The following is a 22,223-nucleotide window of genomic DNA, read 5'->3' on the forward strand; positions in this document are numbered from 1 at the left end:
TCATATTAGTTTTCATTAGTTAGATGACATTAGCTTTCTTACTATAGTGTCATATAAGACAATACACAAAGATGGGGAAACAAGGAGGTTTTACTAAGAAATAACTATCACCTTCTCCTGCCCTTGAACAAATGCACTGCAATCTGGGGGACAGAGACAACTCTGTCCCTTCTGATCATCCCAGGATGGAAAGGAAGGCTTTTTTTTTTTTTTTTTTTTTTTTTCCCCTCCTCCTGTTGATTAGGACCTTTCTAGCCTCCTCCACATCCTGTCTTGGAGCTGAGTCCTCTTCTGATCCAAGCTCTTAAGGATGTGAAATGGGTAGCGCAGTGCATAGAGCACCAGCCCTGAAGTCAGGAGGACTGAGTGCAAATCTGGTCTCAGACACTTGACGCTTCCTAAACTGTGTGACCCTGGGCAAGTCACTTAATCCCAGCCTCAGAAAAATAAAAAAGTGAAATGGGACTACAGATCAGATCACTGAATCCATAGGCTGGGGAGATACTTCATTGCTTCATGATAAACTGGGATTGTTGGAGAAGAAGGCTAAAGTTCCAGGGCAACTGCATTCCAAGTATCCAAATCCCACTGTGGGCCAGCCCTTCCCAACACTTCTTTTTGATATATCTTCAGCCTCGTCTGAGGATCCACATGTTGTCAAAAATACCACCAGTTCAGCATCCAACATCTCAGCATTCCAAGAGTTTCCTGAAGCCATGAGCAGAGTGGCTTGTCCCCATTTCCTGAGGAACCCCTCACAAGCTCCCAGGCACTCTTCATCTCCCAGGGCTCCATGTGGTGAGAAGTTAGCAAGATCCTCCCGAAACAGCAGCGGTCGATGGGGTATCTGGCAGCACCTGCTATCCGAGAATTGTGGGTAGGTGCAACCCCCACTCTCTTGGCAATTACCCCAACAAAAATATCTTCTACTGGTATGAGAGGTACACCACCAGCTGCCTTCAGAATCAGCCGCAGGACTGGGGCTGACAGCACATAGCCAGTGCCTGAACCATAAGGGGGGAAGGCACCCCGCTCAGAAGGCCACTGTACCTCTGACACCTGATGCCTGCTCCCCTTCAAGCGGGAAGGGTAAACTCTCCAGTGGACATGGCCAAGATACAGATGGGGCACAGCAGGATGCGGCCTATTGGTATGCTCTAATTGTTTCTCTCCAGTTTTGGCCTCCCCTTGAACAATTCTATCTCTGTTAGGATCTCTCTGTTGCAGATCCTTTTCTCTTTTGGCAAGTTCAGCCACAAGCCCAGGGACGTTGATGTAAACATCATCGTCAGTCTTGAGGACATAATGAACATTGGGGCAATACCTGGCCGCCCATGCCAGTCCACTTAAGGTTTTCAGGGTAAGGTTTCGATATGAATCAGTGAAAGCAGCCTGCACGATATCCCCCTCCACCTGTGCTTCCCATTTTAGCACCTCCTTAATGTTTTCCCAGCGACTATAATCAGGTTCCCCAAGTATGAAGAGAGTGCGGACCAAGTGACCATGGATTTCCCGAAGAGCCCCCCAGGAGGCTCGAATAGCATCTCTTTGCTCTTGATGCTCAGGTGCAGTGCTCACTAGGATCAGAAGAAAAGGCTGGGAACCAGAACTTCTGCAAGCCCCTACATTAGGGATCAGAAGGTGGGGCAAGGAGAGGGGGGGTGCAGGTGCAGCTGGGGCGGGCATGGGCGGAGTGAAGTTTAACTCTTTCCTTAGCCCAGAAGGACCAAAGATGGCCCAGACACATAAGACTGCCAAAGCTGCCAGGAGGATGCAGCGTGGATGGAGAAGGCAGGAGGACATGATGGGAAATAGATTCAAATTTGATAGTGACCTGAAAAAAGAGAAATGGGGGGAGGGGAAAGGGAAGAGGGAGGAGGGTAGAAAAAGAATGAGAGACATCCTTCAAAGATAAAGTCATCTAATTTCCACCCTTGTCCTAAGACAACCCTTAGCTCTCATTCCCAACTACCTCTTCGAGCCCCAACATTCTCTTCCCCAGCTTCTGCTCCGGGAGAAAATAGGGATAGAGAAGGGAGGAATGGGGGATGGGGCAATGGATCTGAGTGCAGATTGCAGAGGATAGAGAAGAGGGGTGACAGATGACAGGGAAAGCCTGGGGAGGAAAAAGGTAGAACGGGAGCTGGGGACAGAGGATGGGGGGCACCAGAAGTGGGTTACCTTGAGTGAAGCACTGATGCCCTAAATGCTGGCTCCATGGTGGGGCTGCTTATCAGTGATGTGCACCCGCCTGGCTTCTCGTCATCTCTTTAGCTCCTCCTTCTGACTTCCCTCTTACACACCCCTTGGACCGCCTACTTTTCTATCTGCAATCACCTTCTGCCTTGGGAGCGCTGAGCTTCCCTTTGCCAGATCTCGTTTACCCCTCCCCTCCTCTCTTCTTTGAGGGATCCTTTCTTTCCCATTATCTCCTACTCGGCTTTTCATTGGCTCTCTCTCTGGCTTCTGTGTCATTATGGACGGGTTGATGTTTATCAAGGGCGGAAGCCTATTCTTCTACTCCCCACAATCCTCACGATTCAGGGGAGCGAGACATTCCTCCCCAGGGTCCTTGGGCACCTCCGCATGGGCAGTGGTGCAGGGCCAGGTTTGCCTCCGCAGCTGTGTGGGCGGCCCTCCCGTCCCAACGCGAGGAGCACGGGAGCAGCAGCAGCAGTTTACCATCCCTTCTCCCCTCCCCCCCCAGCATTGGGAGCCGCTTCCACCCATTCTCTGTCACGCGGTTGGGATGGTGGTCGGCAAGGTGAGATGGCAGTCCCATCCAGCAAAGGTCTCATCTGGCTTCCTTTTTCCTAATAGCCAGACTCCACCCCTAAGGCGCTTCCCCAAACGGTAGGTAAAAGGGGCTCGGGCAGTAAGGGAAGTCGATACCAAGAACTGGGAGTGCTGAGGTTCACTCAGTTGGCAAAGACTGTGTCCTTCGTCCTAGATTAGCTAGGGTGCTCAGGGACTTCGACCAGCACCTCCCAGTCTTCTGCCCCGGCTTAAAACCTCAGGGTGGAATTCCTCCCATCCAATTAACAAAATTTAAATTCTTCAAATTTGACTTAAGTTGAATTGTAACTGCCCCAAAGAGGGCAATTAGTTGACACTATTAAGTTTGTTTAGGCAGATGTCTTGTAAGAATGGTTTTTTAAAGAGGGTGAAGGGTGTGTGGAGATAAAACTCCAGAGGGCCAGATGACCCTTGTGGACCTATATGCTTCTCTCTAAAACATCTTTGGTTTCTTTTAAGCTGGCATAGAGAAAAACGAATGTAACTTGCACCAAGCAGGTGCTTATTAACTGAGATTAAAAACTCTTATTTAAGGAAGAACAGAAACAAGACACATGGACAATTTTGACATAAACTATTAATAGACAAGGCCAACGAATACGCTTATTTCTTCTTGGACACACCCACAGTGCGACCTCTGCGGCCTGTAGTCTTGGTGTGCTGGCCTCGAACCCGGAGACTATAGGGAATAAAAGGGACAAAAATCTGAATAAGTTGGCCACCAAGAAATCTGAGGAGCTAATCTAGATATTTACTTAAATAACTCACTGCCCTAAAAACTCAATTTAGCCTTGACTGTACAATTCAAATTTAACACAGGTGAGGCAGCTAGCACCAGCCCTTCCGTCTGGAGAACCAGAGTTAAAATCTAAAATCTAACCTTAGACACTTAACGCTTCCTAGGTGTGTGACCCTGGACAAGTCACTTAACACTAATTGCCTCAGAGGAAAAGAAATTAACATAGCTAAACTGAATTGCTTCCCTCCCCAAGTCCTAAACTTTTAATCTATTCCAATCCTTCTCAAGTCACCCATGACATTTCAAACCTCAAGGACTAACCCTAAGTTGTTCACAAATCCCTCATTTCTCACCTATTTTATTTTTAAATCCCTAGCAACGTGTCACATATTCCTTGAGTGTTGCCAAAACAACCAGACCATATCACCACGTCGCACATTTGTTCATAAGTGGCTCTCCTTGCCTACTTACAAAAGTTCTTAAGGTCCTCTACACCTGGAGTGGAGGATATACAAAAATCCACTTCTTTAACTTATCCTCCTTTACTATTTATTCCTGCTCTACCTCACCAAATTGTTAGAGATATACCCTTACTACATTCTTACATGACTATTTTTTATATATAATTTCATCTTCCCAGACCATAATCTTGGATCCCCAGTGCTTCAATGTAGTTTTCCTAGAACCCAAATGGTACTGAGTCACAAGGTACATCTAATAGTTAATATATCTTAGAACTGTCTTTCTTTAACATCCTCATCTAACTCACCCCCAGAAGTGTCGAAGCCCCCGATGTGCCCGAATCTTTTTCAGGCGTTCCAGATCCTCACGCAGTTTATTGTCCAGACCATTGGCCAGAACCTGTATGAGTAGACAGAAAGTTTTTCCTCTAGCTCCTCCCAAGATTGACATTTTAATTTGCCTCAGTTTATGACCTCCCTGCCCTACCCCCCCCCCCCAATCTACCTGGCTGTATTTTCCATCCTTTACATCCTTCTGTCTGTTAAGAAACCAGTCTGGAATCTTGTATTGCCGAGGATTCTGCATGATAGTGATTACACGCTCCACCTGTGATGGAAAAAGTAATGTAGTAAAAGCCCAAAACTCTTCTAAAATGGATGCCCCCCCATCCACTTTCAGTATTCTTACCTCATCTTCAGTGAGCTCACCTGCCCTCTTGGTGAGGTCAATGTCTGCTTTCCTCAATACAACATGAGCATACCTTCGACCCACACCCTGGAGGAAAAATAGTATATCATCATCAAAATCACAGCGAGAAAACCATTTGTATAGAGTAACAGTTACATGGTCTGGGAATTTTGACTTCCACAAGGGTTTTTACATGTAGGCATACCAACTACTTATTGTCACAGCTCTTGGGGAGAAAGAGTTCTAAGTACTGGCTTTTAAGAACCATAATCTACGGTGGAATTTATGAGTTGGAAATTCTTATTGACCACAAAATAGATATTTTGATTATATTAAGTTTTTGTACAAACAAAACTAATGCAGACAAGATTAGAAGGGAAGCAATAAATTGGGAAAACGTTTTTACATTCAAGGGTTCTGATAAAGACCTCATTTATAAAATATATAATGAATGGACTCAAATTTATAAGAATTCAAGCCATCCTCCAATTGATAAATAGACAAAGGATAGGAACAATTTTCAGATGAAGAAACTGAAACCATTTCTAAGGTGCTCTAAATCACTACTGATCAAAGAAATGCAAAATTAAGACAACTGAGATACTACTATACATCTCTCAGATTGGCTAAAATGACAGGAAAAGATAATGAATGTTGGAGATGTGGGAAAACACATACATTAAAACACACCAATACATTGTTAGTGGAACTGTGAATGGATCCAACTATTTTGGGGAGCAATTTGGTGCTTATTTCTTCTGATGTTAAGGGCACTGAACATCTCTTTAACCCTGGGATATTATATCTTTTCTTAAAGTAATCTAAGATCACATTAGCTTTGGGGCGATTATTATTATTACCACCTTTTGGGACCTGTACTTTGAGAATGCAATCTTTCTGGTCCCCCCACTGATATCTCAATCTCAGCCCAAATAGCTTTTACACCGTGTTCAAAAGAAAACCTTGACCCATAGCAAGACAAGGATTTGTTTACAGCATCAAAAAATACTTACCATCTCACTGTGAGGAGATATTTTATAAGTTTACATGCACTCTATTATAAAATGTGAAACTTACTCTTAAAAATTGCTCCACCCTTTCCCAAAATTTCTTCTATCTTTAATGTTATTTTAGTGGTCTAATTATTGCTAATACTAATGTTGTTTTGATTTAACATTGCAAACCCTTTTAAAACATTTATTAGCGGTTACCAAGGACAAATGAGAAATGGATACTTTGCATCTTTTATGGCAGTTAGGCAATGTAGTTTACAGGTATGAGTGATAGCCGGAGACAGAAAATCTGAATTCAAATCTAACCTCAGACACTTTACTGTTTATCTCAATCACCTCACCTATACAATGGGAATAGCAATTACTTTCCAGGGTTGTTACAAAGATGAGAAAATATTTGTAAAGCATTTTGCAACACTTAAAAAAAGTAGAGAAAAGAGATCAGCTTGTAAAGAAAAGGATACAAATAAAGGCAAAAATATGGTCTCTGCCTTCAAACAAAGTGCTCAAATTCTAACAGGGTTGAAAAGATCCTAGTAATGTAGGGCAGAATTTTGGGGAAAGGGGTGAGAAAAGGTGGGGCTTTGAATATCAAAGTGGGTGGCATTATCAAACCTGTACTTTTAGAAAAATCACTATCTCAGTGTACTGTAATGGATAGATTGAAGCCAGTAAGAATGTGATAATGACTTTGTGTAGAAATAAAAAGCACATCTATAAAAGACACCGTGAACAATGAAATGACAGGACTTGGTATGTATAGGGTTGACTATGAGGATTTGAGAATGAGACCTAGGTAGCAATCTTGAGTTACTAGAGGGATAGTGGTACTAACAGCAGTAACAGGGCAGTTTGGAAGAGAATTGAAGCAAACAATTAAATGACTATCCCTGCTTTTACACAGTAAGTGTCTGAGGCCAGATTTGTACCCAGGAAGATTAAGTTATGATTTTGCAAGCCCAGTACTCTATCCACTGGCCTATCCCCTTCTTCACTTTTACAGGCTTTCAAATATTTAAAAGCCACAACCTTCATTTTCTTTTAGTCATCTTCTTCCGGCAAAATACATTAATTTCCTTCTACAGAAAATTCATGATTATCAGATTTTTAAATCCTCATCATTTACATTGCCCATAAAAAAAAAAAAAAAAAAATTGTTACATACCTTAACCACCAGCCCACCTCCCTCCCCCTGCTTGTGTAGCCTGAATGACCCAAATGAAAATGTGATTTTGGAAATCAGTATGAGGTGATACTACTATTGATGGATAACTAGGCGTCTTTGTGGCCAGATGGCTGGAGTTGGAAGTCAGGAACACCCAAGTTCAAATCAACCCTGTAGGCCCCTGGGCAAGCCACTTCATTGGCCTCACACCAGTAAAGTAAGCTAAAGAAGGAAATGGAAAACAATTTTAACACCTGCCCAAAAAACCCCCAAAGTGGGTCAGAGTCAGATACAACTGAAAGCTCACAAACACAAAATGTGCCTTCATTATCAGTTACAACTGACCCCCCCCCCAAATACCAGGGAAGTGGGCCTTCAATCTTGACACCTCCAAAGACTACCCATTATTTTTTTTTGTCTAGTTCTAATATGTACTGGTTTTTCTTTTATCTAATATAAAAGGATTATAGTTCTAGTATCTCTTCTCTGCAACAGTTAAATGGCTTGTAACTCCTAAATTGTTGTTATATATTTTGAATCATCCCTGGTGTTCTGTTGAGTACAAAATACTATTTTCTTGTTTTGCATTTTTCTTTTTTGCTTATTGTTTCTTTAAATAAATTTGGAAAAAAATTAGGCTCACAATTCTCTTATCTCAGGACCTTCTAGGCTTTTGCTAGTTAGAAGCTATAACATTAGACTCTTCCACATTCCTGCTGTTTTTATGCCCTAGTACCAGGGGATTCTTGGGAAAGCTATTTATTGTGTCCTGGTTCAAGTCAAATTGGAAGATCCCATGTGTACTCCGCACCAGTGTATAATCTTGAAGAGGGGCCATTTGTGATGGTCAGTACTTACCTGAGCCTCAACTTTCTCATTTGTAAAATATGAGGTTCAGACTAGAGGGTCTTCATTTGTGCCACACTCCACCTTTGGCAGTCAAATGGAACATATAAACCTCTCAATGTTTAAATTTGCACAAAATCAAATGATAATGGAAACCACATAAGCAAAGATATAAACCCCACCCCTGCATTTCCTGGACGAGATGAGCTGAGGCCCAGCCCATACTAGATTTGAACTTCAGACAAACCCTTTCCAAGCCAAATACATTCACAGTTTAAGTCAATATCAAGTATCTCCTATTTATTTGCAAGAAAATAAGCTGGGGAAGGAAAAGGAGTGTCCATACTGAAGGAGGTTCATGAAGATAATACCTGAAGTTAAGAAACTAAAGGTTTGAAGAGGCTGAGGAACGCAAAGTATTCATGTAATTTAAATGTTTAAAAAAAAAAAAAATTAAACCTGAATCCAATTCTTCCTGTGCAAGAAGAAATTAGGTTCTGCACATATACATTGTACCTAGGATATACTATGACATATTTAACATGTATGGGAATGCCTGCCATCTAGGGGAGGGGAAAATTCGGAACAGAAGGGAATACAAGGGATAATGTTGTAAAAAATTACCTATGCATATGTATTGTCAAAAAATGTTATAATTATAAAATTAATTAAAAAAAATTAAGTATGTGTGAAATTTATATTTTGAAAGGCTGAGGCTTTTATTTCAACAGGAAAGTTGTGCCATCCCTCTAAATTCTATTTCCAATGTATCCTTGACAGAAGTTGTCTTCCAGTGTTCTCTTTAGGGTAGAGAAAGGCTTTACCTTTCTTTGTATCCTTGGCACAGTGGCAGTAATAAAGAAATTAATGTTCACTTACTAACGAACACTTACTTCCCTTTTAACTCCCTCCTCAGCCCAATTCCCTTGACTGCCAGTTTCAGCCTCTGTGCCTTAACTTGGAAGGCATATGCAAAACAGGCCTTTCTGCTTTAGAGAACAGAAATAGTCTGTTTCTGGGGGAAAACAGGATTTCTGACTTGAGTGTGTTGAAAATGAGAAGTTTGTCTCACTGGTGAGACTCCAACTTGTAGAAGTGACAGATTCCAATTTTGTCTTATCCTTTATTCAAGGCCTGGTTTCAAAACAAAACAAAAAGGTGAATCTAGAACATAACCTTTTTATATCAAGCTTTTATACAAAAAGCATTGTATTAAAATTTCAGGAGGATCACTCTCTTGAAGGGCAAAGCCTAGCAAAATATGATTAAAAAAAAAAAAAAACTCACAAAGTCAAAAGGCAATCCATTGGTGCACTTTTCCTAAGCAAGTATTTCCTTATTTGTTTACCCACTACAATTTCAAGATTTAGTGAAGCCTGGAACATTTAAGAGTTAGAAAGGATCTCAAAGATCCCTCTTCAATCTCATCTTTCTTGCACTGTCTAATACAGGTATCTGAACCCAGGCCTATAAAACTTCCCACACTGTATCACTGTCAGTATATGTTAGCTAAAACTATAATTTTTTTTTTTTCTGAGGCTGGGGTTAAGTGACTTGCCTAGGGTCACACAGCTAGGAAGTGTTAAGTACTTGAGATCAAATTTGAACTCGGGTCCTCCTGAATTCAGGGCTGGTGCACTGCGCCACCTAGCTGCCCCCAAAACTATAGTTTTAAAGAGGGAAGATACACGGGCCGTAGTTGGGTGGTGGGAAGTACAACTCCAATGAATGTTTAGGTGCATAAGTACTACTTAGTACCCGAAAACTATTTTAGCATTTACTGTGTTTTACTTCGTTATCGTAACGAGGGAATGTCGCAACCTCGGAGTCTTCTCATCTTTGTCTTGTTTAAAAATTCGGTATTTTGCTCTCTGCCCCGTTGTGGCTGGCCCTTACCTTGATGGCTGTGATAGCAAAAGCTATTTTCCGCCGTCCATCAATGTTGGTATTGAGCACTCTCAGAATGTGCTGGAACTTCTCGGGGATTACAAGAGACTAGGGGATCGAGACAACAAGGAAAAATTTAGGTATTCCTTATTGCACGTTAACCTTAAGTACAAAAAGGGGTTAAATCACAGCCACGACCCTGGACGTTTTAAGAAGCCAAAACCCGGAGTTTTAGCGTGAGAACCAAACCGGAGAGGCGAGACTCCCTGCTTTCGTGTACAGCCATTTTCCGCCCCTCCCAAGACCGACCGCCCTGCCCTAACAGCAAAATGCCGCCCTCGAAGCGTCCCCGCTCCGGTACGCGAAATCCTGAGCCCGATGTCGCAGGATCCCCAACCCCGGTGGGAAGCTAGCCTTACCATGGCTACTCGGGCGGCGTGAAAACCTTCTCGGGAAAAGGAAGCGGAAGTCACGTGTTTTCCTTATATAGCGGTCCTGAAGGGCGGGAAGGAGGCGGAAGGAGAAAAGAGAAGAAAGACTTCCTTAAAGCAAAAAGACACTTCCTGCTTCTACTCGCTTGGAGTGACGCTACTTCCGGGAAGGGGCTGTCTGGCTGCGACGTTTCCATTGTGCACTTTCCAATCCTGTCCGATCGGGAAACGGAGGCTCACCGAAGTCAAGGTCCCAAGCAGGGAGTGTGCCGACCCCGGTTTCCAACTTGAAACGAACAGCGCCAGGAGTTGGCGGAAGGGTTTTCCCCACGCCTTTAGGGCCGTAGCGTCATTCTATCCCGTCTTGGGTTTCCTGACTCGGTTCCTCCCCTCCCCTTCCTGCGGCCGGGCAGTGGGCGGACCTGTTTTGAGACACTGCCGGTGGAAGTAGCCGAGGAGCGGAGGAGGAGCCGCAGGGATGGCAGCTCCGCAGCTGATTCTCCCGGCCGGTGCCTCAGACATGGACGAGGACGAGAACGCGCTGGTGAGAGGCCCGCCTCTGCGCTCCGATCCGCGAGGCTCGGGCGGAAGGGGGGAGGCGGTGTGGCCGCGAGCGGGGCTGGTGCAGTCCCCCGGGGGACGGCTTTCCCCGGCGAGTGGCGGCCTTATTCCCCCCCAGTGTTTGCCTGGATGTGGGAAGCTTGCTCTTGTCGTGCGCCTCTCTGCAGTATACGAGTATTCGTTACAAACGTGCGGGCCTTGGCCTTGCCATGCCCACGTCTCATTCCTCAGCGCTCTCTCCCCAGGGAAGCGGCCCCGGGCTCCAGGAGCCCCTGCAGCTGGGAGAGCTGGATATCACGTCTGATGAATTCATCCTGGATGAAGTGGATGGTGAGGGATGCGGGACGTGGGGAGGGCGTGGTCTGGGAATGACTCTGGGTGGGGGGGGGGAGGAGAAGGGGTTGGAAGGGAAAGAACTGTACGCCTCAATTCTCATGACATCTCCGGGTTTAGTCCACATTCAGGCAAATCTAGAAGATGACTTGGTAAAGGAAGCTCTCAAAACGGTGAGACTTTCTACAATATTCTTTGTCAATCTTCCCCAATACCTTCCTACTGAATAATCTGATAATTTTTTCTCATCTTCATCTCTACCAAGAGCTGAAGGCCTCAGACTCTTTCTTTTGACTTCGATTGTCCTTTGGTCCTCCCAGGGTGTAGATCTCCGCCATTATTCCAAGCAGGTGGAACTGGAACTCCAGCAGATAGAGCAGAAATCTATTCGAGACTGTATCCTCATGGGAAAAAGATGGGATTTGTCACTGACTTCAGGGGTGAGGTGAAAGGGAGTGCCAAGATGGTCTCCTCTCCTCTGAGGTTTGCTATGAGTTAAGGTGGATGCGTGATATGGAAGGGGTCTGTAGAGATTTGGGTGTCTCTGTCCTTTCTGTGAATCCTCTTAACTGTCCTTGGCTCAGATATCCAGGAAAGTGAAAACATTGCATCACTGCACAACCAGATCACAGCTTGTGATGCGGTCCTAGAGGTTAGTGATCCGGGCCTGTATTTGCTAAACAATTTTATAGAATACAAAAACAAACATGGCCTTCAAGGAGCTTATGGGAGGAGAGGACAGCAGATAGGATGTCTGGCGCTAGGAACAGCAATTACACTAAGGAATTTATGGAGGAGAGTCATGTGTTTTTTTTTTTTTTCCCTTCCCTCCCTGAGGCTAAGGTTAAGTGACTTGCCCAGGGTCACACGGTCAGGAAGTGTTAAGTGTCAGGTCAGATTTGAACTTGGGTTCTTCTGAATTCAGGGCTGGTGCTCTACCCACTGCACTGTCCCTGGAGAGTCATGTTAAATACAACTATTGAGTAAATAGTAAGGCTGGAAAAGTAAGAAGACAGGTTGCAAAGAGTTTTCAATGCTTGACTGAGGCGTTTGTATTTGTTCTTGAAGATGATATTGCTATTGGAGTTTTACCAAATGTTTTACCATGTTTTTTTCCTGCACCCTCTGCACTATTGAGTTTTTCTACCTGACTTGCAGTTGGATTTTTGCATATGTCCTGTTAAGGTACACTTTATACTCACAAGTGCTTGATAAATTTACTGTATTTTAGGAAAATTACTTTGGGAGCTATATAGAAGATGGTTTGTAGTGGGAAAAGAGTTGAGACAAGAGGAAATCTTGAACTCTGGTTAATGTAAGAAGGAACTGGTGTGATTATAAGAGATGTTATGGAGATAGAAAATATAAGATCTGGAAACCCAATAGGGTGAGGGAGAATGAGAAGTCAAATAACACATCAAGCTTGTCACTGGAAGGTCCTTTTGATAGTCACAGGAAAGTTTAAAAGATGGGTTTGTTTGAAGGAAAAGCTAATGACATGTTGAATTCCATTTATCTGAAGAATATCCAATTAGAAAAGTCTACTAGTCACTTTGTGGTTATGGCAGACAGGGAGGGATATATAGAGATAATAACTGAACTTAGGAAAGTTACTGATAGATCCTTGGGGTATACATATAGGAGGAATGACATGAATGATGATGATCCAGCAAAGAACAAGAAGAGAATGCAGCCAGACAGGTAGGTGGAGAACCTAGGAGGGAGAGAATATCTAGGAGGACAGGGTGGTTATGTCAGGTAACAAAATGTAGAGAGTATAACATGAATAAGACATCATGGATACACAATCATCCTCATGTGTAATTAAGGTAAAGTGGAAGTTACGTCCTAGGAACTGAGTGGATTGAGAAATACTTGCCCCAAGATCTCACATCCTTCATGTCTCTCACATAGGATCAAGTACTAGAGTTGGATGAAAGTGAATTTAGTCTTCTTTCCTTTTATGATCTTCATAACCCATGTCTTACAGGTGACCCACCATTAGTATATAGAGAGTATAGACATTTCTGCAAGGGTACCTCAACCCCTTCCCAAATATCTTTGTTCTAATTTCTATAATAAATCTAATTTCTAAATAAATGTCCCCCTTTAGCGTATGGAACAGATGCTAGGTGCTTTCCAGAGTGACCTCAGCTCCATTAGCTCTGAGATCCGGACACTACAGGAACAATCTGGAGCCATGAATGTTCGGCTCCGGAACCGCCAAGCTGTGCGTGGGAGACTTGGGGAGCTTGTGGACGGTTTGGTTGTACCCTCTGTCCTGGTCACGTAAGTTACCTGATATTGTGAATTGCTTGGAGCCAGTTCTGTAGGTTTTAGAAAGATTAATGCTTCACTTTCCTAGGTAAACTGGGGTGAGAGAAGACAAATCAAAAAAATTGGGAGGAGTTTGTGGTTAGTTTGATGAGCATTTCCTTTGGTCAAATCACCTGAATCTTGGGTCAAACATTTCTTGAGTGGTGCTGCCAGAGATCCCATGGGAATCAGGAGTCTTACTAAAGTCATATGTCCATCCTGCCTTCACAGCTCAGTGGATTAAAGGATAATTGTTCTTGAGAGGGAAAGGGGGAGTTTCTCCTTGTCACACAATAATTTGAAGTGTCTTCTGTCTTTGCCTAGGGCAATTTTAGAGGCACCAGTGACAGATCCTCGGTTCCTGGAACAGCTACAAGAGCTTGATGCCAAGGCAGCTGCTGTCAGGGAGCAGGAAGCTCGTGGGACAGCAGCTTGTGCAGATGTCAAGGGTGTCCTGGATCGGCTTAGGGTCAAGGTGGGGATGAAAATAATGGTGTTCCCAGTGGCCTTTGAGACTTCCAGAATATCTTCTCCCCCTCCCCCCCCAAAAAAGAAAAGAAAAGATAGTTAATGCTTTATTCCTTCTCTGATCCCTTTCAATTGTGAGTTTTTTCCTTATGTGTGTGACTCTTTCCCATCAGGCTGTGGCCAAGATCCGAGAGTTCGTCCTGCAGAAGATTTATTCATTTAGAAAACCGATGACTAATTATCAGATCCCACAGACTGCCTTGCTCAAATACAGGTCACAGTTAGGGAACGGGGCACAAAGAGGGGCATTAAGTTTTGTGAGAGCCAAGGATAAAAGATGGGGGATGCTTTCTGAGCCTTCCTGTGGAATTATTTCTATGAAAACTGCAGGTTTTTCTATCAGTTTTTGCTGGGAAATGAACGAGCAACAGCAAGAGAGATCAGGGACGAGTATGTGGAAACGCTGGGCAAGGTTTATTTGTCCTACTCACGCTCCTACCTGGGAAGGCTTATGAAGGTTCAGGTAAAACTGGAGGGAATGAGGGGGGAGGGGGCAGACCAAAGATGAGGTAAGGGAAGTGAAGGAGGATCCTAGATCCACAGAAGGTGGGTATAGACATAGTACTTTATTTTGGGGAAGTGGGAGGAGCGGGGGAGGAGAAAAAATAAGCATGGAGATAGTCAGCTTTTTTCCTCCATATTTCTTCCTAGTATGAAGAGGTGGCTGAGAAAGATGATCTGATGGGTGTGGAAGATACAGCGAAAAAAGATATCCTGAGAGCCAAGGAATCATGGCAGAGATTTGCCGAAAATGAGAGAAATACTAGTTTCTAAGGGGAGGGTGACTGGGACCTGATCACTTGGGAGTTCCTTCCTAAAAAAATTCTATATCTGGACATCTGGGATCTGTGTGCCCAAGTTTTTTTGTTTTCCTTAACAACCCCTTTCCAATCACGATTTTTCTCAAAGCCATCTCTCCGAAGTAGAAATACAATCTTCACTTTGGGGACCCGGGGCTCTGTCATCTCTCCTATTGAGCTTGAGGCTCCCATCCTGGTACCCCATACAGCTCAACGTGGGGAGCAAAGGGTATGAGAAGTAACAGACTGAGGAATTTGGAATATAGTGAGATGCATAGAGAGGAGGGCATGTAGAAAATGGGAAGAGCAGTGATAATGGGAATACAGTATAACCTGGGCCAAAGGTATAAGGGTCTTCCCTAGATAAAGAAGGGTTGAAGTATGGGAGATGTCAGTGTTGTAGACATCTTTTACATCTTCTATTTATAGCATTGTGATTAGAGAAGGATGATGAATCTTAGGAATGGTGGACATTCTTTGCTGTTTCAGTCTGAGTGAAGTAGAAAAAACTGTGCTAGTCTGAGGAGATCTACTAGTTCTTCTCTTATGTCTCACTCAATGCCTTTCTTGTTCTTAGTATCCCTTTGAAGCGCTCTTCCGGAGCCAGCACTATGCTCTTCTAGACAATTCCTGTCGTGAGTACCTCTTCATCTGTGATTTCTTCTCTGTCTCTGGCCCTGCAGCCCATGATCTTTTCCATGCTGTGATGGGGCGTACTCTCAACATGACTCTGGTGAGTTTCCCCAGAGCTTAGGGTTAAAAACTCTGATACCTCTTACTATAGAGTTCCTCATTCTCAATATGACCTGTGGGAGCTCTAAAAAAAGAATTCCCCAAACCTTGGTCTTTTAAATTCTGCCTTGCCCCACTTCTACAGTGTGCCATATAGAGGGCACATTTTCATCGTGATCTTGATAGTCTTTTCCTCCTTGCCACCTAACAAAGGAACTTCTAGACAAAACAGGAAAAAATGATAAGGGGGTGGGAGATTTGAGTGAGAAAGTATTTCTTTCTTTGATTTTCTCTATCATTCTTTACTATCTCTACCATCTCTACCCCACTCAGCCAAGAGAGAGAGAGGAATGAGTATGTGTTTACTCATTTGAAGGAATGTCAGTTAGAGATTTTTTTTCTATTTCTCTTGGACACTCTTTTCCTCTTGGTTAATCTACTGTGATTTTTTTTTTTTTTTTAACTTCCAATTTACAGAAACATCTGGAATCTTATTTGGCTGATTGCTATGATGCCATTGCTGTTTTTCTCTGTATACACATCATCCTCCGATTTCGCAATATTGCTGCTAAGAGGGATGTCCCTGCACTGGACAGGTCACTAATATCTTGCTCTTGATTTTATTGACTTCTGACTCCCTTACTTAAAGGAAACAATCCTGTATTGAACAGGATTCTGATGATTCTCATACCTACCTCTCCCCATTCAACAAATAACATTTATTTAAACAATGTCCTGTGCTAAATACTGGGTGAGATTCAAATTTAGGGAATCTCCCAAGAATAGAAAACATTATTAATGTGCAGAGACACAGGGTGTTTTAGGTAGGGATAGAGGACTTAGTCGTGGCTGGAGTAAGGAAAATCATATGAGCTTATAACTGATGAGGTTATGTAGCACTTGGCCTCAAATGCCAAGCAAAGGAGGAACAGTAAGGAATTGATAAAAGAATTTTGTGTGGAGGAGTGATAGGATTAGATCTATGCACAAACTTGTTCTAGAAGTAGTATGAAGGGTAGATTGCAGAATTTCCAGTGAATGGATAGAAGGGAGATCTATCAGAGGACTACTGGAGTAATCTACTAGGATGTAACTGTTAAGTAGAATAATAGAACTTGGATTGATTAGATGTGAGAGAGCTTTCATTATAATAGCAAGACACAAGAAATTAAGTGATTCTACCTTTCTCCTTGATCTCTGGCCCTTTAGAATATTTGGAAGGAAATCCAAAGGGATTATACTGGTTAGGAACATGTGCCCTTCATCACTGACTTCTGACCCTGGGTGACCCCCAGGTACTGGGAACAGGTCCTGGCTCTGCTGTGGCCTCGGTTTGAGCTGATTCTGGAAATGAATGTACAAAGTGTTCGAAGCACTGACCCCCAGCGACTCGGAGGGCTGGACACACGACCCCATTATGTGAGGATAGGGCAAAGATCTCTGTGGGGGGAAGGGGAAATGGGATGGGATGGGATGACTTGTAGGGAACTTGGAAAGAACTGAAGGACTCATTGCTGGGGACAATAAATGGAAATGGGTGAGTCTGAGAGATTAAGCAGTCTGAGAAACATTAGATCATTCTAAAGAATTGGGGTAAGATGTAATCCTCCTTTCTCAGATCACCCGTCGTTATGCAGAGTTCTCTTCAGCTCTTGTCAGCATCAACCAGACAATTCCCAATGAGCGCACCATGCAGCTATTAGGACAGCTACAGGTGAGGTTGCCTTTTGCCTAACTGGAATTTCTAGGCATAAGGAGGGAAGTCCTACCTTACATAATAACCATGCTTTCTTCCATTGTTCCCTTCCTGACTGCTTTCCCAGGTGGAGGTGGAGAACTTTGTGCTCCGAGTGGCAGCTGAGTTTTCCTCACGGAAAGAGCAACTTGTGTTTTTGATCAACAACTATGACATGATGCTAGGCGTGCTCATGGTAAAAGATTTCTCCCCAAACCTACAAAATAGGCTATCTCCCTCTGTTCTTTACCCAGGGAAGAATTGCTTTCTATTGAAAAGATCCACTTTTTCTGCTTCTTAAAATACTCTGATCTCCTGTCCATATCCAAATTTGTTCCCCTTGTCTCTCACATTCCTATAGGAACGTGCAGCAGATGACAGCAAAGAAGTTGAGAGTTTCCAGCAGCTGCTTAATGCCCGAACACAGGTTACTAATTTTCTGTTACTCCTAATTAGATTTATTGAGGGAACATTTTTTGTACATAACTCACTCTGAAACACACTAACCTTGTAAATGTGTTCTCTAGGAATTCATAGAAGAGCTTCTGTCCCCACCTTTTGGAGGCCTAGTATCATTTGTGAAGGAGGCTGAAAGTCTGATTGAGCGAGGGCAGGCAGAGAAGCTTCGAGGTGAAGAAGGTAAGAAAGGAAAGCACAGGCAAAAAGGCTAGCCAAAAGAAAAGATTTGTAGGAGCTGAGAGGAGAAGGGGATAAGAACTAGACCAGAGGTATCAAACATGCCCAAAATAGGAACTATTTGATTATTAATAAAATATACACATAGGTATATATGAAGCCTGCAGGGATTCTTACAGACTGTTTAGTGGGCCCGTTTCTATTTGATTTTGACACAATTGAGTTAGATGAACATGAGTAAAGTAGGGAAGAGACTACCAGGTGGAGCAGGAGTTGCCTTAAGTTAGAAATCCCCAACTTTATCTGTGAGAAGAGACAGCCTTCTAATACTATTAAGTCTGTTTCCTCAATATTAGCCCGGGTGACTCAACTGATCCGTGGCTTTGGCAGCTCTTGGAAATCTTCAGTTGAGTCACTAAGTCAAGATGTCATGAGGAGCTTCACTAACTTCCGAAATGGGACCAGCATCATCCAGGTAACACTTTAGGGGTTCCTAACCCTTAATAATTGATCCCATCTTCTCATTCTAACTAGCATCATTTGGTGTTCCCAAACTCTAACTACTTTTGTAACCTTTTGTGACCTCTGACCAGGGAGCATTGACCCAGCTGATTCAGCTTTATCACCGCTTCCATCGAGTCTTATCCCAACCTCAACTCCGAGCCCTCCCAGCCCGTGCAGAGCTCATCAATATTCACCACCTTATGGTTGAGCTTAAGAAGCATAAACCCAATTTTTGATATGTTTATCCTTGCAATTTTCCAAGTTCTCTCTTAATCCATTTTATCTGTAGGATGCCTCCAATTTTTCAGAGATAAAGTTACCTACCTAATGATTCCCCCTAGTCCTCAGGCTCCTCATATGCCTGTTTCCAACCCCATTATATTTATTCCTTGGCTTTTGCCAGATTACTAAAGAGTAATTTGAATTCTCATAGACTATTCTGGAGACTCTCCAAACTGACACTTTATTTTTGATTCTGTTCTTCTAGCCAATAAAACTTGATGCCTCAATTTTTTTTTTTTTTTTTTTTAATTTCTGTCATTCTTTCTCATGATATGAGGATATGAAGAAATTGCTGTAGAAGAGTCATTTTTGATGGCAGAATCCCTTAGGACAAGGGCTTTTAATCATATGTACTGCTCTCTTGGGGTGGTCTGGTGAGGTCAGTGGACTTCTGTTTAAAATACATATTTAAAGTTCTTGCACCACTGATTAAAAACCCCAGACCTAAGTAAATCCTATTCCAGAGTTTCTAATTTTTTAGCCCCTACATACTTTGGGATCCATGATATTGTTAGTATGATTACTTGATTTGTTCATGTTCTTGAATTTTGGTGGCCAAAATAATAAATCACCTGAGGATCAACTCTCTGGTTAAAAAAAACCTCTCTACAATTAAATAGAAACTGTATACTTACACAAACATATAGTCTGTATCTAGACATGTATGCAGTTTTTCCACTTTGGTATAATCTTCCAGGCCTTCCTTGCTTTTGGTCATGGGTTCTGTCCCTGAATGCTTAGAGAAGGGATAGCATTTGGTGGAGTCTCCTCTCCAACCAGATCTGACTGAATCAAGAGAATGGCCTCCCCCTCTTCAAGGCTTATCTTGAACTTGAGTTTGTACCTTGATTTGGTTTTTGGCATGAACCTAATACTTTTCAAGAAACTTCAAGCCACCCAGGGCCTGGGAAATGACGAAGTCTCCTTAGGAATGTAGTTATTGGGAGTGATGTGGAATTAGCACTATTGCGCTATTAAAAAATGACAAGTAGGATATTCTCAGAAAAACTTGGAAAGATTTACATGAACTGATGCAAAGTGAAATGAGCAGAACCAGGAAAATATTGTATAGGATAACAGCAATATTGTATGATGATCAACTATGAGTGACTCAAAAATTTTTTAGCAATACAATGAACCAATTCTGAAAGACATGATGGAAAATGCTATCCATTTCCAGGGGTGGATGGGGGGGGGGGCGGAGAACAATTGATGGAGTTTGCATGAAGCATACTTAACTGCTTTCCCCCTCCAAACACTTTTATTTATCTTGATTTTTTTGTTTGTTTTGTGTTTTCTTTCACAATATTTTGCAACATGTGCATATGTAACATTGCACATGTATAACTTGTATTAAATCGCTTGGGTTCACAATGAAGGGTGGGGAGGGAGGTATGGAGAGAATTTAGAATGCAAACATTTTTTAAAATGCTAAAATTGTTTTTATATGTAATTGGAAAAATAAATAAATAAATAAAATTATTGCAACAAGATCCATCATATTAAAAAAAAATTATAATTCACCTACCCTGGTTATAGAAATTTGCTATGAAAGGAAAAAGGGAGGATATGGTTATGTCAATATCAAGATTTTCCTTCAAGTACACAGACTGACCTGGCAGCACAACAGGGAAAATCTCCCTATGCTCTCTTTGATTTCAGGTAAGAGTCAGAGTTTTTATACAGCAAAGTTCCACATTATTCACAGAGTACTAAGGCTTAGAATTAACCAAGTGAGAAAATTTCCTGTTCAGAAAGGAAATGGCACAATGGTGAACTGAGTCAAGAAGATCCTACCATCAATAATGCAAGATTGCCCTTCAACTTTCCCAGACATAGACATTCACCTATAGCTCAAATCAAACACTTGTGGAACAGCACATGACATTTCCCTTGAATGAGGTATTATTGACTCATTGACAATTCAGATATTAAAACTCAAAATAATTAAATATTCAAAATTTAAATTAAGTTAAAACTCAATATCAAAATACTTCCAAGAAATTTTATCTCAAAAAGCAAATTTCACTAATCATAGGTTAGGGCTTTTTTTTTTTTGTTGGTTTGTTTGGTTTTTTCCATGTAGCAATGAAACTTAATGTGATATGAGTGCTAAACCAGCTTATTCTCAGGGATTGATGAACCCATTCTGTTTCCTTTATTAATCATATAATCAGGTCACTTCTTCCACATTGTCCTGTTTCCATAGAAATGATGTGAAGCCAAAGTCCATTGTTAATCTATCCATCCTGTTTTCAATCTCTGAGACTGTCTTGATTAGTATATTTGAGACTGCCTTGATGGGAACTTGTTTTCCCTGACTGTCTTTTAACTGTCAACATTTCAATACACAATCTTGTCACTCCCTAGATCCTGTATTTATTTCCCCCTCCTTTCTCTGGGATCTTAAAAGTCCTGTTTTCCTAAAAGTCCCTGTCTCCTCAATTACCTTGACTTTGTCTTGCCTACCTATGCTTGGTTTGAGCCTGTGAGCTGTTTCACGCAAATAAGTGGCAAATCTCTGTCATTTGTGATGAATGTTTTGTCATGTACTTCCATGTACTATCCTTTCTCAAATCTTTTTCATATTATCACTTCTGGTACTTTTATTTTCACATCATAAGCTATACAGTATCCTTTCTAGTTTAAATCCATCCTGAAGCAGAAATTAATCATTTGGAATAATCATATTTCACATGTAATATATATTATAAGCCTGAAAAAAGCTACTTATTGTAAGCTTCCAGAGTAACATGTAACAATATTGTCTATTTTTACCCCAAGGCAAAAATAAAATCTTTAATTCAAATCTTTAAACCTAAAGAATGTTAATTCTAAATTGGTGAAAGAATAACTTTAATACAAATTATTCACAATTTAATAATCTTCACAATCTACCAGATCTTTTTACTTCAGTTGTGTCTTTTCTTTACTTGATTATCACTCCATTATTTTAAAATCTCTCAACATGTGGTCAGCAACTTCTGTCACAGAATTCATAAGATCTCATGACTGCCCAAATAATAGTCTTAAGAAACCTCAAAGAGAAAACCAATTATAAGTTCTTTGGTACTTTTCCCCAAATAATAATATGGTGTTTCCCCCATAAATAAATCCAGAAAAAAAGTTACCATTACTAATTTAACCAAAAATATACCCAGTTAAATACTTAGCAATATTCAAACACTGTGACTAAATTCTTTAACAGAATCTAGCCTCCAAATTAAAAACTTAATTATTCAGAATCTAGCCTCCAAATTAAAAACTAAAAAATAATTGTAAATTTTAATAGCCCCTTGGATATCACTTTCCCAAATAACAGCATTTTGAATACAGCAATTTTCCAAAAATCACAGTGCAAGAAAAAACTAGAAGCTTAACAATAAAAAACAATATTAGGGATTTTAAAAACATAACACAAAATGTTGCCAGTCAAATAATGTCAATTCACTTGAATGTGTTTTCAAAATCCTCTGATATGGAAAAATATTTAATCCGCCTATTAATAAGTCAGATGAAGGTGGCCTAGGTGTACCTGATCTAAAGCTATATTATATAGCAGCAGTCAACAAAACCATTTGGTATTGGCTAAGAAATAGACCAGTCAATCAGTGGAACAGATTAGGTACAAAGGACAAAAAAGGACAATCTAATCTTTGACAAACCCAAAGATACCAACATTAGGGATAAAAATTCTTTATTTGGAAAAAACTGTTGGGAAAACTGGAAATTAGTATGGCAGAAATTAGATATGGATCCACACTTAACAC

The 22,223-nt window shown here is 41.7% G+C and overlaps 3 protein-coding genes across 5 annotated transcripts; 1 reads left to right on the forward strand and 2 right to left on the reverse strand.

The window, feature by feature from the left end:
* Positions 1–72: 72 nt before the first annotated feature.
* LOC141546491 (beta-1,3-galactosyltransferase 4-like) lies at positions 73–2,343 on the reverse strand. The gene is made up of 2 exons (XM_074274338.1): positions 2,182–2,343; positions 73–1,834 (listed from the first exon to the last, which is right to left on the reverse strand). The coding sequence occupies exons 1-2, from the start codon at positions 2,217–2,219 to the stop codon at positions 658–660; spliced, it is 1,215 nt and encodes a 404-aa protein (XP_074130439.1). The 5' UTR covers positions 2,220–2,343; the 3' UTR covers positions 73–657.
* A 1,012-nt stretch (positions 2,344–3,355) lies between these two features.
* On the reverse strand, positions 3,356–10,146 carry LOC141546492 (small ribosomal subunit protein uS13). The gene is made up of 6 exons (XM_074274339.1): positions 10,015–10,146; positions 9,605–9,703; positions 4,685–4,771; positions 4,502–4,603; positions 4,305–4,396; positions 3,356–3,475 (listed from the first exon to the last, which is right to left on the reverse strand). Exons 1-6 carry the CDS (start codon positions 10,015–10,017, stop codon positions 3,400–3,402), a joined length of 459 nt encoding a protein of 152 aa, XP_074130440.1. The 5' UTR covers positions 10,018–10,146; the 3' UTR covers positions 3,356–3,399.
* A 66-nt stretch (positions 10,147–10,212) lies between these two features.
* On the forward strand, positions 10,213–19,974 carry VPS52 (VPS52 subunit of GARP complex). Of its 3 annotated transcripts, XM_074274335.1 has the most exons (20): positions 10,213–10,570; positions 10,833–10,917; positions 11,041–11,093; positions 11,241–11,316; positions 11,505–11,572; positions 13,034–13,209; positions 13,561–13,711; positions 13,878–13,978; positions 14,095–14,227; positions 14,416–14,473; positions 14,660–14,793; positions 15,142–15,297; positions 15,774–15,892; positions 16,592–16,715; positions 16,915–17,010; positions 17,120–17,227; positions 17,393–17,458; positions 17,559–17,670; positions 18,024–18,142; positions 18,261–19,974. In XM_074274335.1, exons 1-20 carry the CDS (start codon positions 10,505–10,507, stop codon positions 18,405–18,407), a joined length of 2,148 nt encoding a protein of 715 aa, XP_074130436.1. In that variant the 5' UTR covers positions 10,213–10,504; the 3' UTR covers positions 18,408–19,974. The 3 variants fall into 3 exon arrangements, with proteins under 3 accessions (XP_074130436.1, XP_074130437.1, XP_074130438.1); XM_074274336.1 differs by lacking the exon at positions 11,505–11,572 and having other exon boundaries at positions 10,385–10,570; positions 11,241–11,360; XM_074274337.1 differs by lacking the exons at positions 11,241–11,316; positions 11,505–11,572 and having other exon boundaries at positions 10,385–10,570.
* The last annotated feature ends 2,249 nt before the right edge of the window (positions 19,975–22,223 follow it).

The sequence above is a fragment of the Sminthopsis crassicaudata genome, chromosome 6 (genome assembly GCF_048593235.1).
Source record: "Sminthopsis crassicaudata isolate SCR6 chromosome 6, ASM4859323v1, whole genome shotgun sequence".
Taxonomy (NCBI): domain Eukaryota; kingdom Metazoa; phylum Chordata; class Mammalia; order Dasyuromorphia; family Dasyuridae; genus Sminthopsis; species Sminthopsis crassicaudata.